This window comes from Macrosteles quadrilineatus, unplaced genomic scaffold, assembly GCF_028750875.1.
Source record: "Macrosteles quadrilineatus isolate MER2022 unplaced genomic scaffold, UCM_ALF_1.0 Scaffold_8__2_contigs__length_117827958, whole genome shotgun sequence".
Taxonomy (NCBI): Eukaryota; Metazoa; Arthropoda; class Insecta; order Hemiptera; family Cicadellidae; genus Macrosteles; species Macrosteles quadrilineatus.
In genome coordinates, this window is record NW_026542601.1 from 115,766,504 (window position 1) to 115,784,057 (window position 17,554).

Consider the following 17,554-nt stretch of genomic DNA (forward strand, 5'->3'; position numbering starts at 1 on the left):
TTCCATAATTCTTTTTGTATAGCTTATGATGTAAAAAATTAAATTTCTTTGAACAACTGATCATTACTTGAACACTTGAGGAAGGTGACTTCCATCTAACTACTAATTATTTCTATATCTAGTGTTATAGTAGACTAAATTACCTTTGGTACGGTAATAGTGACGCTTATCATCAAAATTGCATGTATTTCTACTATACGCCAGTCTTGAATGAGGACGAATTTTATTGCATTTTAGTGATATCTTCATTAAAATTCAATCTTCTACTTTCAGAAAATCTGGATCATTTTAAATATTTTACTTGAATAATGTCAAGTAACTAAAATACAACTGTGTGTCCTTTAATGGTGTAACGTTTAAAATCAATGTTCTTAAAACTTTGAATAAGCCCATTTTCACGAAATTTATTGTACTTTATTTATAGTTTACTGTGAAAAAAATAAACAATAATAGTACAAAACATTTCGGTCGATATATTTTCAATTTTTAATATCTTATGACATTTGTAATTTAATTTTAATTCCCTGTAGTTGGCTGAGAGGAGCCTGCTTGATTTAGTTGATTTTCCTTTCTTTTTTCTTCTTTAATATCGGTTCTATATTTCATGAGAGCTGCCCTCATAGGGTCGGGACCACCTTGTTCTTTAGCTTGGTCCCTTTGTCGTTCAAGTGCAGACCTCATTGGTCCATCCAAAGTTGTCAAAAACTGCGTCTCTTCCTTTCTCTCTAGGTAATAACTGAACACAACGATTGCGAAGTAAAGGTTCACCACTGAAAATGTTGTTGAGCCACATTAGGTTCAGAGAATATATCACTAGGCCTACTTTGGTTATAGTGAAAAAATTTGTATTCGTCTATTTATATTAAGTATATTTTCTAAAGTGCATACGAGTTTAGAAAATACTAACAGATAAAATTTAAGTTCGCAATGCATACTATTTGAAAATTTAAATAATTTTCCATCAATTAATTATGACTGTTGATAAGGCAACCTGAATCAGTGATTTTGCCAACCTCACTTTTTTAAGCTTCCCTTTTGCAAATGTGTGCTTTAAACGCTAAATATCTAAAACAAATATATTCAATATTACTTACATTCATAAATCGTCAGAGTGATAAAATATATCGCATGACAAATGTATAACATATAACCAGCAACTGCAAGAAGACTGACTGCATACAGGAACAACAATACCGAAGACCCAAGTAACATTTGCAGCACATCCTGTAAAAAAAAATCGGTAAATGTCGTGGTGATCCATTATGATGCAAAGATGAAAAATTTGATGTGTGTCATTCCGGGCACGTAGACCTACTGATATAATAAGACTTTTAAGGGTAGATCACATACATACCCAGCCAGCACATGTCCATGTTTTTTTTTTTATGTCCATGTCGTTAAAATTCCCTCGGGCTACGTCTCTTGGATGTATAACAATTTTGAGTTGATTAAGGTATATCTAGCAGAAAAAAAAGTAAGTTGACATTCGCAGACAACTACGTTGTTAACAATTCAAAATTGTTTTAATATTCTAGAAAATGATTTTCATGTATATTATTTTTTTCTATAGTTATAGTTTATGTCGAACTTTTTTTACATATCATTTACGTAATCTTCTCTTTCGTTGTTAGACCTAAATATTCATCCTTGTTGAAGAATAGGATTAAAGCAAGTAGTGTTAAATATTCCACATAACTTAACCTAAAAAAATTTATATATATATTAAATTAAATTGGAAACTTGTGTGCGCTAAATAGAACAATGAAACCGGTTTTATCCTGTAACGTACCAACCCTGCAAAATAAAAGTAGAGTTTCTAATTAATTGTTTAGCTTTTCAAAGTAATGACTTGAAGGAATTACAGTTAGTGCATTAGAACTCACGAATCATATTTAGGGTGTTTACTATTTACCTTGTAAACTCCGACCAATAGGATGATTCCAATGATGTAACTGCATACAGATCCAGCCACAGAGATTGTGGAAACTAAAACAGATTATAAAGTTCTTGTTTTACCATGTATTAAAAGATAATGACAAGGAATTTAATAAAGCTATACTAATTCATTATTATAATTGGCTAACCTTTTTTTTTCAAGAGAATAGGTCTAAAAAGCCTGCCAAAATAAAATGCGACATCTAATGTGCGACATGTTAGAGTGTCAATGATAATAGTTAGTGTGTAAAATAAAGTTTGACAGTTTTTTTTATCCAATCAAAAAAGTGCATTGTATATTCTTTAAGTTTATTATCAAAAATGCACCACTGGGGTTTCTTCTATTGTACCACAAAGTTTAAAATGATAATTTCCCTAAAGTTTTTTTATCTAATCAAAAAAGTGCATTGTATATTCTTTAAGTTTATTTTAAGAATTGCAATGGGGTTCTTCTATTGTACCAAAAGGTTTAAAGAGGTAATTTCCCTACCGTACTGTTTTTTTTTTTTTTTACTTTTCTATTAACCCAATGGTAACTCATGTTCGTACTATATAAAAAAATATAGTGAAAATAAATATAAAGGAATGTCAAGGAAGCTTAAGTCTATGATAACTAATTGTTGTGCTATATTTTAATGAAGAATTTGATATTTAATAATGAAGATACTAATGGGCCTATTTATTTAGGTCATATTTATTAAGTACCGTATTTCTTTTAATTCTATAATAATTCGTCCAACTCTAATCTGATGTCCTGATCTATTAATTTTATTGAATATTCTGAGACATGCTACTATAAAAGCTGATTATATATGTTTTCCATTATTTTTTTAACTTGTTAATACATAAGGAACGAACATTCTGCCACCACCGTATCAACCATCTTCACAGTTCCGTAAACCGACGGCTCTAAAACCTAAGCTAGAGCAGTATAAGAAGTTTTACTATTATTAATGGAGAAAATTATTTTTTTGCAGTTATACTCACCTAGTTTAAGAAATTGTGCAACTCTTTCGTCTGACTCAATTGGTTGATGCTGAGTAAAATGCCGGCCCAAATACAATGTCGCAGATATCTAAATTAACAATGATATATTTTTTACCAAAGACACATTTCTCTACTAATTACTATTATTAAAACCCACCAATATGGGTTTTAATAGGTTTTTTTTTATTTAATTCAACAACGAAACCCCAATAGAAAGCAAATAATCTAGTAATTAAGGGAAATAGGTAATTTATTTATATAATGCAGTGTGTACAATATATACAAAGTAAGGAATTCATTTCATATAACTTTGCAAACAATAGTATCAAAAAGGAGATTTCAAAACTTAAGGTCTATCAAAAATTAACAGCGACGAAAGTATTATATTTATAAACTCCCAACCCTTTTTATTCGCATTATTGTTCATGTTTTGACACCATCTTTTTACGCTCCACCCCGTTTAACAGTCAAAGACTCGCTACTGCTATAGAAAGAGTTTTCAAAAAGAAACTGAAGCAGCGATTTAGGATCATAATATTTGGATGATTATTCATCGGGTTGACAAAATCTTTTGTATATATTGCTTATGAATGAAATAATGAGTAAAGGTTTTGTTTTTATGAATGTGTTTTTTTTTTTTTTTATAGATTTTTACAAATACGAATAATATGCAAGTTTCATCCACTCATTAAACAAACACTCCTCTTACATGCATCGTTGCACCATCTGTTATTTCAAATAACCCCCCTTATCAAAAGATTCTTCTTATTTTTATGGAGTTACCAAAAACTGCACTCTATTAGGCATAATAGAGTTTAAGTACAGTGCCAGTAAACTAGCCTTTACCTCGTATTAGAATATACTACTTCGTAATTATCAATAAATACTTTGCTGGCACAGTTTTACGATTTAAAGGTCTTTGTTTCTCTTATTTTCCCCCAGTTGACCAAGCCGTCAATTTATGTTAGGTGTTATTTTTTATTTTATTTTTTACTGTAAATACAGCAAAGAGTACCAGAAACTCTATTTTCATTACAATTTTGTCAGTAAAATATAATTAACGTATTTAGGTAATCAGTTTGAGTCGTTTACTTACGATTAGAAAAGCACCAATCACTTTGCAGCCTGATCTAAGAGGAGTTGTGCAGCAGAACTGGGTTAAAACTGGCTTCATTATTTTATAAACTGTGCAAACCTGAAAAAATTTCATTGATAAATAATTATAAAGGGTTTAAAGGCAGAAAAAAACTATTTTATTACTATACGACAGCAATCAGCTGTTTGAGACAAAACTTAAGGAGTTTTCCGACTCGCTGGTACCAACCGCAGCGATGTCGGACCCGTAGTTTCCGACAAATTGATGTTCAAAGTTGTTCACTTCTTTTATGTTCACCCTATATTAATTTTAATGTGAAACGGCCGTTTGTGATTGATGAGTAAATCATTAATAACTTGCCCATATGGATGTATAAATACCTAAAAAGGTTTAGAAACACTGCAGACCCCTTAAGATGATGTCGAAGCTTACCTGATGAAGACAACCTACTAGGTATATAATTTATATTGAAGAGTACTGAGATTTAAAATATAGTTCAAACCATTTAACACTAACTTTTTCTGAATCTTAGCAACACTGCTTTAACAAAAAAGTTTTGATATATTAATAGAAAATTTCAAATAAATACGTCATAAAGGTAAGAAGTGGCTGTGATAAGAAACACTATTACGATAATAAATTACTTTGACAATATTCACTATTTGTTTAGCCATGATACAATATAACAATAAATGTGTCATTAACACATATTGTAAGATTAGTAGGTACGTTTAAAGATAAAATGTTGAGTAGGTACCTCTTCTGTTACAATCTAAGCTCTCTCTCTTTGTCTTTAAAGTTATGTGGTATGTTTTGCTGCAATAATGCAGATTATTTTTATTTGTATATACCAAAGTGTTTAAAATTTATTATATTAACATATTATTACTGTCCAGATGTGTATGCTTCCCCAGTGCGAGCCAACTTGCTGTGGTGGTTCGTATTCCCTCTTCGCCACTAGTGTGTCTTTATGTATTTGCATCATTGTAAGTTAACTTTACTTTAAAGTTGTATTATTGACAAAACTAACAAACTAGCAATTTGATAAGATTAAAATACCTTTAGTTAAGCTTTGGAAAAAAAATGAAAGTAGACAATAGGTACTATCATAATATTACATATGAGGAAATTAATTTATAAGTTTAATGTTGGTAAAATTCTTCATTAATCATTTTAACAGCTAGAAGATTTAAATACTAAAATACCATTACTTATTATTTTAAGCCCTATAACAACCAAACTAAACGTTTACATATCCAAAATATAATCTAATAATACTTAAGTTTTAGTTGGCAGTTGTATGGTTTAATATTTTTGATCACTCCGTGTGGTTTATAAACTGAATAAACCCAAAAGCATGGTGACTTAAAAACTATATGAAACTCCCTTTTTTTATACAGTGGCTGAAATCAAAAATGTAAACAGTGATTGTGATATTTTGTACAATCATTCAAAAATGTCCTAACAATTTATTATAACAATCCCAGTAATGAGATATGCTTTATATTGCACATTAACATAAAGGGTGGTAGACCAATATTTGTTTACAGTAATTTGCTTTGTAAAATTAATGTAAAGTTAGAAGGTATAACATACGTACAACTTTCTAATATTGTTTTCAACATTACATTCTTGTATTTTATAAATCATACTTTCAGGTCCTGAATTCGTTTAAAATCATAGCCTCAGGTATACAAGTATTACTAAATCGTGACCTTGAAATATGGAATGAGACCTATACTATTGGTAAGTATAGTGTATAACTGTAGTGTAGTGTTTACTCATTGATTAGCTTATGTACTTCTACTTTAGAAAAAAGTAATTTAAAAATCATCTGATACACAAAACATTTTTATAGCATCTTATAAAACACAATAATAAGTAACTTTATACTTTCAAATTCGATTTTTATCATATATAGTTACATGTATACTTCACGAAATAAACCTTTAAACGTTATTTGTTAACATAATAATACTTTAAACACTAACTTAACATTAACTTTTTCTTATTAAAGGTAGGCTTTGGAAGACATTTTATTCCTTGTTATTTAAGGAATTTAATATCTCAAGACTTAACTCACTTGCCGAAGAGGGTTGAGCAACAAAAATTATTTGGAATACTAATTTTATTTTATTATATTTACATGCTTCAATACAGTTTAAACACCATTTACATTGAAATACTAATGTGCAGTAATCTAGAACCTGCTTATATAAATATACATGACTACACCAACTAACTATTCATTTATATATAAATTCAAAAAAACTGATTCTTCACGCTTTTTGTGTTAAATTTTCTTATTTCACAATAAAACTTATTTCCTCATAAAATGTTTTTAATATGTTTCTAATTAATGCCAGTAACCAATGGGTGGTAAGTTTAAAAGCTAGTACAGTGCACAGTAAAAATTCTATTTCTTATTATGTTTTGTTGAAACAGCTTGAATTATTTTGAATTTTATCTTTGTTGTTGTTGTCAAGTTCTGAAATAATATGAGGAACACAAAAATTATACATACAATAATGCAGGCAACAACAACAAAGATAAATCTAATAGAATTTCATATTTCAGTTTAAGATTTTCTGTTTCAGTTTTCTTTGCTGACAATTTGACAAGTTGTCTCTTTATTTTGGTTTGTGTCTTGATCATTGTAAAATCATGGAGGGTAAGAAGTTTTTATTTATTCGCCTTGTTATATACATATATATGTGTAATTTATTTCATTAACTGGTTGGTTTAGACATGAGGTTATAGTGATTTCAATCAAAAGGTCACCAGTTCGATCCGGAGAAAAGTCAGTTTTTTGATGGTTCGAAACTAGGGCCAGCTGTTCCTGATCGTTATTGAAATAAATTATACTGGCTAATGAAACAGCTGATCTTAGTTAGTTACAAAGCTACAAAGATCATCTCTCCGCATTCTACACTCATCCTTGACTAATAATATTTTGAACAGATTTTTTGTAGTGTATATGACATCTGTATCTCAATGATTGATAAATTGATTGATTAAAATTGCGGTTTATGAAAAATATAATATATATTTTTGCTATTAAATATATAAAGAAATTTGATATTAAAGAAAAATAATTTATGTCTATGGTAAAAAATAAAGGGATTATAAAATAGGTTGCAATTTTTTTTTACATTTTGATTTGTACGTGATTCAAAAAGGAGTTATTAACTTACATAATCGGGGAAATTAACAAATAATAATACACAAAACCACATATATAATGTTTTGAATGAATTGAATACCAAGATACTTCTGCAAAAGTATTAAATTAGTTAAGAGACATAAGAATCGTACTAAAAAATTTTGTTAGAATTGAAATTGTGTTAATTAGTATTTTATTTCAGGAATGTCAATTCATGTTAAAGGGAACGATATCTCTATTTTCAATATTGACGTTATGTCGCATGGTTTTCACTGTTTTACTCTTCACAATGAACGAAGCACTGACAGAAAATATGACAGCTGAATGGTTTCGTTTCATTGGTGATTTAAATTCATTAGGTAAAATATTGTATCAATTAGGTATTCACAGTAGGTCTACCTTAATATTAAACCCCGGTCTTAATATAACTTAATATTAAATTCTGGTCACGATGTTTGTGTGGAAACAATTAATTACTTATGTCAATGGAAAATTTTATAAAAGGGTTAAAGCTATGATTGGCTAAAATTTGCTCTAACATCTTATATTCATTATTAAATTTTTTTCAATAGTTTTAGCAGACACAACTTACACGTTAAAAGGTGGTCATTACTCCTTAACAGGTATGCTTATCATTTTTTGGAAATTACCATTTTATTAACCCCAATTTTTTATTACCAAATTGAGTAAGAAAAACGTAGGTAATAAATCTACAACATTCATGAGATCGAGATCACATTTTAAAGATGGCAATTTTATTTTGACATAGTTTTGAGTTAGGAGGGGTACTTACCAAAAAATCATGAATGACTCATTTTGAATTTTACTATTCCTGATTTGTCTTATTTGCAGTTGTTTTCGTGTTCGCTTCAGTGATATTTTGCAAATACACTCAAGAGATACGAATGCTTCAACTGCGAAACTCGTCAATTGAAAGTTCTGAGGACGAAGATATAGTTGTCTGAAATAAAAAATAACTGCAACACCATATTTAACTTTTTTGTGTAGTTTTATTACCCTACTGTTTGACATGTTAACAATGTTAATTCAGAAAATGGTGTATGAGATTAACTGTATTGTACTAAGAAACGTTTATAGCTTGTACTTTATTACACTGTACAAATATTAAGCTTGTGAAGTAATAGTATTTCACAACCAGAGATCCCTATCTTCAAGCTATAAAGAAAGTCAATAATAATAATTGGTTTGACAGCGATTATTATATTTGAAATTTGGACAATGTATTGATCTAACCATCAATTACGCTATGACAAATGCAATCATGAAAACACATTAAACAATAATATTTTAGTTTAACTTGCTACATTACATACAAATTACTTTTATACGCAGGCATTGCATGGATTAATTTTTTAACCACTGAATACAATGGAAGTATTAAAATTTACTTAAACAAGGCAATAGTTTTTATATCTTTCTGTGGAAGGTCCACAAGGAGTCGGAAGTTGATCTGAAAAGGAGGGAATAGTTTCTGTTAACACGAGACAAGTGGGCTGGTCTAGTGGTAAAGTGTAGTCCTTCCGTCCCCGATGTCTTGGGTGAAATTCCCACCAATCACCAATAGATTTTATCCAAGTGTCAATGCTGCAACCCTCTAGTCCTAGTATGAAATAATATGTTAAACGAACCCGAGATAGAGCCTGGGGTCCTATAATAAAGGTGGGACGCAACAAAATCTATGAAGAGAGTGCCACCTATCTGATCAAAGTTGTTTATCCTTGACAAAATGGCGGTTTAAAATTACGAACTTGAACTGTTGGACAAAGATAAGTTGACATTCCTTGTAGTTTTAGGCTATTCAGTTTGAATTATTCATTACTTAACAAATAGGTTTGGCTCTTACTAGTTTACATTTAAATATTTCCTTATTAGTTGCAATTCCAAATGACTTAACATTCGTTTTATATTATACATTGAGTTAAATGTAATTAGTAGAAAATATATAATATTAGGTAAACCAATTACATATTATATATACAATGTAATCAATCAAACTCTAACATCATGAATCACTTAAACTATGACGTTCATATCAGAAAGACAACAGTGTCCCAATTAGCTTTCAAAGATAATGACACCGGCTGATGAGTGCTAGTGCCTGATAATGCTCAGCTGACCCTTACTTTCAGTACTAGCAGGAACGTAGTGCGTGAAAGACGTAAGCTTCGCTCGCTCCGCTCAACTAGGGATTCTTTAACAAGTAGGTATAGAAATAAGTAATTCACGTAAGTCTGTTAAGTAGGATACTATGTTGTTAAATACATGTGGTAAAATTTGTCTGATATTTCTTTTAATTGCAATTAGGAATTTAAGTTCAAATGTTATAAATGTATAAAGTTATCAATCTTCACTTATAAAAGCAAAATAGCCCTCACTGACTTACTGATCACTATATCCGAAAAAACTTCAAGTCACAAAAACTCAGGAGTCGGCAAGGAGGTTCCAATCAATATCTAGGTGTGAAATAAGATGCATTTTCACTAAATGCCACCAGGGCTCTTCCTCAGTGGCATTTAAAGTTCCCATGTTATACTTATTGGGAAAAGGTTTGTTTTCATTTGAACAAATGAATACTTTTGAAATCGCACAATTAATGAAGGGAACAGCTGGATATACTTTTTTGGATGAAATGAGAATATTTACATTATCTTTGTGTCTACAAAAAGTGTTTTACTACGTAACAAATTTTTAAATTTAGATTCATAAACAATTCTGAATGTGGTGAGGCCCTCCTCATCCGTTGTGGTTTTGAAGATTGGTGTGTTCTCTGTAATTTAATAACAGTATATCATTTTATGTGTTCAGAATGTCAATATGAAAGGAACAATTATTTGCTTACGAGTTTAATGTATTATTTGAAGGAATGGCACTTGCCTTCTCCAATCACTTAATAACTATTTAAATATAGTTGGTTTTCCAGAGAGAAGGTCAGAAGTGTTTGAAAGGTACAATCCCGTCCATTCCTAGCTAGATATAGGATGATGCCAATACCACAATAGGGCATTTGCTTAATGTTGAAGAATATTTCAAACGTGTTTTTTTTTTCTTTTTTTTGTAGATAAATGTATGATATAAATTGTTTATAGTGACTTTTACTTTTTATTTGAGGTATTTCGATTGTATATGTACATTCACACACACAAAAACTTCATAATAAACACTGTATATCCTGTAGACCTGTAATTGTTTAGATCCTTTGATGGCTTTGAGAACCACAATAAAACATCCTGCAAGATTTTTAGATTTTACGTTATTTTAAGATACATACTACTTTAAAATAAAGTTATAGGAGAACTAACCGTCCTATTGGAAAATTAGGTTTAAGCATTTATACCTAACTGAAAAGAGATACAGCGGGAATAGTATCCTCGTCAAAAACATATTTTGTAGGTGGTTTCAGAGTGAGGAGACCGAAGCTCTTGGTGGAAGGGCAGTAAATTTTGTAAATAAAGAATGATTTCCCTTAGTTCTAACTTCTTTAGGCACACAAGCTTAACTATATTAACTAATTGCATTTAGGCCTAATATGTTTTTGTCGAATAATTTTTTTGGCCTATAAAATCTAACATTTAACTTTTTAATTAAAATTTTCGTGAGCGAAGCCACACCTTATTGCAACATTTACCAAAGAACACCAACATACAAGAGTCTAATTACGGATAAAATCTAGTCAGTAGCAACTAAAACTATTTAAAAATCGAAGAAAATATGACAGTAATTCACACATGCAACAATAAAGTCAAAACAACAGCTCTAGACAATATTGAAATATATAAGACATTTAAAATAGAAACAAAACATATTTTAAATGACAAAATCAACAGTCAGGCGAACGAGTTGTTTGAAACGTCATCAAATTAGACAGAGAAAGGAAAACAGAAACCACCGATCAGCTGATTCGGATGACGTCACTTTGACCCTCGACGTAACTCCAGTCGCGGCCGGCTCGACGTAAATGTGTACGCATCGGGACGGTTTCTATCTGTAAATACTTTGTAAATATTAAGTGTTTTGTGTTCGGTAAAAACTTTATGTATACTTAACGAATCGTTCTATGAGGATTGACCTGATAATGTAACTGTCGTCACGATACCGGTCGTCATAAGAAGAATCAAATGATATTGAACAAGGTAACAGTTTATTTAATTAATCAAATTATCAGCTGTTTAGGGTACAGTTTCTTAACTGGGCTATGCTAACATCGATTGAAACTATCGAATTGAAAATATTGATTGATAATCGATATTTTTAAATATATATATATATATAGGCTATAAAATATATATTATAAAATTAAACTATCATAACCTAAACTAACTAACCAAACTTGCCGATGGTGAATAAATCGCATATGACCTCTTCTAGAAGTTATGAGTAATGATTTGTAGTAATTAAAACACTGTCGACGCACCTCACGTAAATAGTGTTAACGACACTAGTAGAAGTTTTTAAGGCACTCGCCAAGGCTTGTATCTTAAATTTCGACTTGTGTCATAAAGACTGTCCCTATGCGATCGTTGCGTAATAAGGTATTACGGTAACCAGGGGAACCGAATGGTTTTGCACAAAAATGTATTAAAATATCTTCTACTTTTTGTGTATATATTCAGTCAATAAATATATTAGTATAAAGTAAGTAATAGAAATGTGTGCTGCAATGTTGAAATTTACTGTTAAAGAATTGATTTTTAATACTAGACCCCTATACATTGGTTGTACAGATAACATTTTCACTTTTTGTCATTATGTTTTAAATATTACTGTAGCAAAGGCTTTTTAAGCCTTGTCCATAGGAGAACCAACGCTTTGTATTACTAGCGTTTCCTTTGTAAATATTTTCCGTAAATACATTGTCTATTGCATAATGACCCATTTTAGTTAGGAAACTGCTATCTTACTGGCCTATGAAATACCAATTTAGATGGCAAATGACTAATTTTAGTAACTAATGGTTTGTTTACATTCACTCTTCCCTCAGTTTGTAGTTTCATAATCCTACATTCCAGTAACTTTCCTTCAAGTATGATTGGTTCTAAGTTTCCCGTTTGATTAACAAAGTTACCAAATTTAAGAGCTCATAGAATGCTCTGCATAAAATATTTAGAATTAGGGTGTTTAATTTATTCCACCAACCCCAAAGGTTGAATTACACCGTTTTTAGAACTGTTTTTAGGCTTAATCAAATTTTCTAGTCTCATTTTTTAGAACTCAGATTAATTAGCTCATTCTATCCGAAATAATTATACAGTACTTCTGATAAGTGGAAGAGTAGAAGCCATGTAAATATAATTAGGCCTACAAACATTAGTTTGTTTTCCGTTTAAAACTATATGTGTAATTTTCTTAGCATTTCCAATACCTTCTATTAAGAATCTTCAAATAGTTCAGAGTGGGGATTTTTTAAAGATCATTACTGTATATTATTTATACGTAGAAGGTGCTGCATCAGTTATTTGTATAACCAATTTTTTTGTTACTGTATAACGTTTATCAGTGAAAAACTGTTTGACAATATTTTTTTATGTGGCTTAAATTTTCACAGAGCTCATTGATATGTTTGTGTTGTTGTTGTATGAGATTTTTGGGGTTCATTGATATATCTATAATAATGTGTTCTAATGTTACAGTAATCATACTCTAAAATGGTAACAACGTCGAACTGCTGTTTCTGCTTCTCAGTGCGGACAGGGACTCTGATCATAGGATGGATTCAAACGGTAAATATAAATATTTCTAAAATATCTTACAAAACTAAATTTATCTGAAGCTTTTTGTGTTTTTAGATATCCATTATAGTTGTTGATCATTTTTCTCTTAGTACTAATGTATAAAATGTTACTGAATTAAGTGACGAGGTTTTTTTCAAAGACAACTTCATTTTTCCGACATATTACTATGTGTATCTTAAATATGTAAGTTTTGTACTCATGATTGCAACATAAAGCTAACGAAATCATTTGATCAATTCGTAACAACCACTAAAACAATAGTGTATGTAATATTTATCAGCATGATACATCACATAACTTAATACACATAACTTAACTGCTGTTTTGTGCAATTGGTTCTTTTTCCATTTCCCACCTTCACTATCTAAGACCCTAGGTTCTAGCCCTGTTTTACACATTACTTATTGCAATTGACACTAAGTTTGTCGTAAATAACAATTACAAACAAAAGGAATAATTTCCCATGAGCAATTGTTTTTATACAGGTTAGTACATAATTGTTTAATAGCTTATGACCTAAGCATTCGCCGATGCACTTTTGATTGTTTCGGTCAAATACACAATCAATTGGACAACACAACTTGGTGTCAATGATTACTTGCCTAACTATGCATTACGCACTCTTATTGAGATTCATGAGTGAAAGTCTGACTATAACAAGGAATGAAACATCTTAACCTATTAACCAATTAAAACGATTGTATTTATTTTCGATTTTAAAATACTGCTATGTATAGTTTTTATTTTTATTTTAACTTAATTTTGGTTTGTGGTAATCAGTTAGGTTTTGAATTCTTGTAGGGGTTTCTCGTACTCTCCTGTTACCCCAACCACAGCAGGGGGTTTCTGTTATACACCACAGTAGATTATTTTAGGTTAGGTTAGGTTATTGGTACATTTAATTGTTTACTTTAATTTGAAATGTGTTGTTTCAACCTAACCTAACCTAACCTGGTGTGTTTGGTATTAAAGGAGTGACGTTTTAATTTTATAAATTTGTTTTTCCCCATAGACTCACGTTTAAGAAAAATAATCATTTCCTTAGAGGCATTTTTAAATCATTACTTGTATGACATGGTTTTGGATAGCTTTTTTGTGTTCCAATAGAGTTTTTGTACTAGCAAAAAATGTGAGCTTTGGCTCATCTCTAGTACTTTAATTACTACATCAAAGAATGTCATCTGGCAGGGCATACTATGATTTTAATTGAACAGTAATTTATGTTTAATTAGGCTACTTATAAATATTATTTTTTGCCGTAAAACTTACAATTTAATGTTTTCAGGTGTTCGGAATTTTAAACGTAGCTGCCAACATTACAGCGAGGTCTTCTGGACAACAAAGTGAACTAGCTTGTAAGTAATTATAATGATATATTTAAAATAAGTACCACTACTTAACTTTTGTCACCATGACTCATAACTGGCTCATTCAGTAGCGTCGCGGACTTCGGGCCCAAGGCAGCGATTTCGTGGGTTCGGATCCTGGTCACTGCCGATAACATTTTATCAGTACAGTTCACCTTTGTACTGTACCGGCTCACTCCTTGCTTTGCTGCAAACGATCCACGCACGGGCGCTTAGTCTATGCGGACGGGCAAATGCAAAATTAAAAGAGGCCGCCAACCTCTTTAAAAAAAAAACCTTTCAATGTATGTGTTGTGGGGCGTCTACTATTCTTGATATCGACAGTATAATCCGCAAGTCGATGACACCATGTGTACATTTGCAGTTAAAATGCTTTGCTTAGACGACAAATAGTTTATGGCATTTTGTTACAGCCGTTTACTGAATCGCTCTTGAAGTGATTTTATATTATAAAAAAAACATGATTAATGCATTTATAACATTTTTGTAGCTATGCACCATAAACCTTCGTTTAGGTTTGTAAATTACTTTATATTTCTGGCAATATAAAAGTGTCATATTGTACAATATGAAGGCAAAACTTGTAATAAATTATTATATTTACAATGATGTTGAGTTTATAACTAAGCTAACAATTAGGTAGGTCATTATATTTGAGTCATTCTAACTTTTCAGCAACCGCCGCTGGTTCCTGGTCCAACATCATCTTAGGGTGCTTGCAAGTATTGGTGGCCATAGGTCTACTTTATGGCGTGTATACGGTAAGAATTGTCTTAGTTACTCATTTGTCATTTTTCATTTGTTCCTCAATACCTGTTTTTGTTAGTTCTGCTGCACATATAATAGTACCGCCAAATGCGGATTGAAAAATACACTGCTTGGATTTTACATATAATAAAAATGGAATATCTTGGAATATTTCTTTTCGAATAAGCGGCTGTTTATGTGGAAAATAGTGTACCTTTTTGAATGCCATGTATTTTTTCTTAAAAACACGGATATCACTACACTGAATAACATTTCTCATTCCTTGTGAGCTTAATTTTACTTAATTTTTATAAGCAAGAAACATATGCCTAAGAAAAAATTTTGGAATTTTTTACATTATTTCATAGCCAAAACACAAACATGTTTATATACATTCATTGCACATACAAATGTCCTAATATTTATTTTAGACCCCAATTGGACGTATGAAATTATTTATCAAGAAAACGTACAATATAAATATGAAGTTTAAAACAAACCCAATTATTTTACCTAAGTTAAGGTTTGCATAAATATTATGTTAATTAATTTGAATTATTTCCAGCACCACAGAAAGTCCGTATACTTTTACGTCTTTCTACAAGCGGCACTGATTGTCATTAATATTATCATGGTGATTCTTCTGCTCATCTACGCAGCCTTTAGTAACGTTGCTATGGTGATCTGCTCTAGTATTATCGTGTGGCGTGAGTATTATTAAAAAAATATTCCTTTCATTCAGTATCGTTAGATAGAATCATAGGCATACCTATCGATCACATATTTTTCATCCTAAAAGTTACTTAAGGTTTAGAAAAATGTAAAGGGAAAATGTTATAAGGCTTTGAAATTGTATCAGGTGTTTGATTTAGGATGTTGCGTGAAGGATTCCCAAAATTTTAACGTTTATGAATCTAAAAAAATCATGCTTTGGACAAAGATAACGATTTTCAGGACACAGTTTCTCGAACAATCGTAATTAATTGTCCATGTTGGCCACCAATATTGTTTTCCAAATAAACTTTTTTTGAAATATTAAGCCTTTTGATTAAGGATTTAGTATTAAAATTTTGTTTGTGGATTTATGAAAAATATCTTTGGGGTACTTTCGGTGTATAAGGCTATTCGGCCTTAACGATTTTGTTGAATAATTCCCGAAGCAGTAAAAATTTAACTAAAAAGAGGTTAATAATGTTAACCTAACAATGGTAAACCATATATATATTTATATATAACAGCTGGTACTCTAGAAATTTAATAAATAACAAACTGTCTATTTTGTTTATAGCATCTTTTGTTTAATTATTTGAATTTTATTTCAAACCTATATACTTAGCTTAGCTTGAATGTAAACAGAATACTCTGGCTGAATTATTCCTTTTCACTGTGTTAAACGCGACACACGCCGCGCTGTGTTCCTGCTTGAGTCTACGTAAGAACTGTATTGTGTAGTAGTTTTAATATGTAGTATAAATTGTTGTTCAAATTTGATTTCAGTTATACAAACATATCTGGTTGTCGTAGTCTACAGCTTCTACAAGGAAATGGAAGATCATATGTGAAACTTGTGACCTTATCGTTGTTGTATACTATGAACAATTTTCCGGAGATCTTTGGTTGCATATTAATCAGCAAACCTATACAATTACTGCTTACAATATAAAATCCACAACTTATAGAAACCTAACGAATCAAACGTTTTCCTTTCAATAAAGTTTTAGTTGCATTATAATTGTCCACCTCTGTAAAAGGTCTGTCCCTGCTGGAATTATTTTTCGTATATTTTTATAAGCCGATTTTAAATGAACACGACATTTAAACCACCACAATAGTAATTTTATTGGTTAAAATCGTTATCAGAATCCAAAATAGCTCAGTACACACATCAGTACACCCTCAGGGTCTAATACACACCTTTATGAAACAATTCTAGTATATATGTATATATTCTTTTGTGTTTGTATGAATTGTTTTTTATAAAATAATAATAATAACGATAAAACTTATAACTGTTGTAATCAACCTATAATTGTATACACATCAATTCGTTTAGTCTTTTATCATATCAGTTTGTTTTGTATACTGTATAATAAAATGTGTGTTTTATTTGTGATTAAAACACGTTTCGTATTAAAAATACGCCTTGTGATTTCTTTGACTCCCTACGGAACCTTATCAAAAATAATAATGAGAAATCACTACGAACTTAAAACAAAATAAAAATGTAAAACGTTAATTGTTGTGATTATTCAGGTTAAAAAAATCAAGAAACAAATTAGGGTGCATTTTTAAGCAAGTTATTAATTCTAAATGTTTGCTCCCAAATCAAATATTTAGTTATTAGAAAATAGGATTTAGGTTGTAACCTAAAATGTATAACAGGCGTCCACAAGGAGTTGAAAGTTGATCTGAAAAGGAGGGAATAGTTTCTGTTAACACGAGAAAAGTGGGCTGGTCTGGTGGTAAAGTGTGGCCCTTCCGTCTCTGATGTCACGGGTGAAATTCCCAC

The 17,554-nt window shown here is 30.6% G+C and overlaps 2 protein-coding genes across 2 annotated transcripts in view; one reads left to right on the forward strand and one right to left on the reverse strand.

Moving 5' to 3' along the window:
• Nucleotides 1-516: 516 nt before the first annotated feature.
• The window catches only part of LOC129000685 (uncharacterized), a 53,858-nt gene continuing 36,820 nt past the window's right edge, over nt 517-17,554 (reverse strand). The window contains exons 2-6 of the mRNA XM_054427647.1: nt 4,019-4,117; nt 2,923-3,010; nt 1,913-1,986; nt 1,095-1,224; nt 517-770 (exon numbers count right to left, since the gene is read on the reverse strand). Of these exons, the coding sequence (XP_054283622.1) occupies nt 517-770; nt 1,095-1,224; nt 1,913-1,986; nt 2,923-3,010; nt 4,019-4,096 (624 nt within the window). The 5' untranslated portion in view covers nt 4,097-4,117. The remainder of the gene's footprint in view (nt 771-1,094; nt 1,225-1,912; nt 1,987-2,922; nt 3,011-4,018; nt 4,118-17,554) is intronic.
• On the forward strand, nt 9,300-17,157 carry LOC129000087 (uncharacterized). The gene is made up of 6 exons (XM_054426966.1): nt 9,300-9,402; nt 12,830-12,919; nt 14,217-14,286; nt 14,974-15,059; nt 15,611-15,752; nt 16,543-17,157. Exons 2-6 carry the CDS (start codon nt 12,845-12,847, stop codon nt 16,605-16,607), a joined length of 438 nt encoding a protein of 145 aa, XP_054282941.1. The 5' UTR covers nt 9,300-9,402; nt 12,830-12,844; the 3' UTR covers nt 16,608-17,157.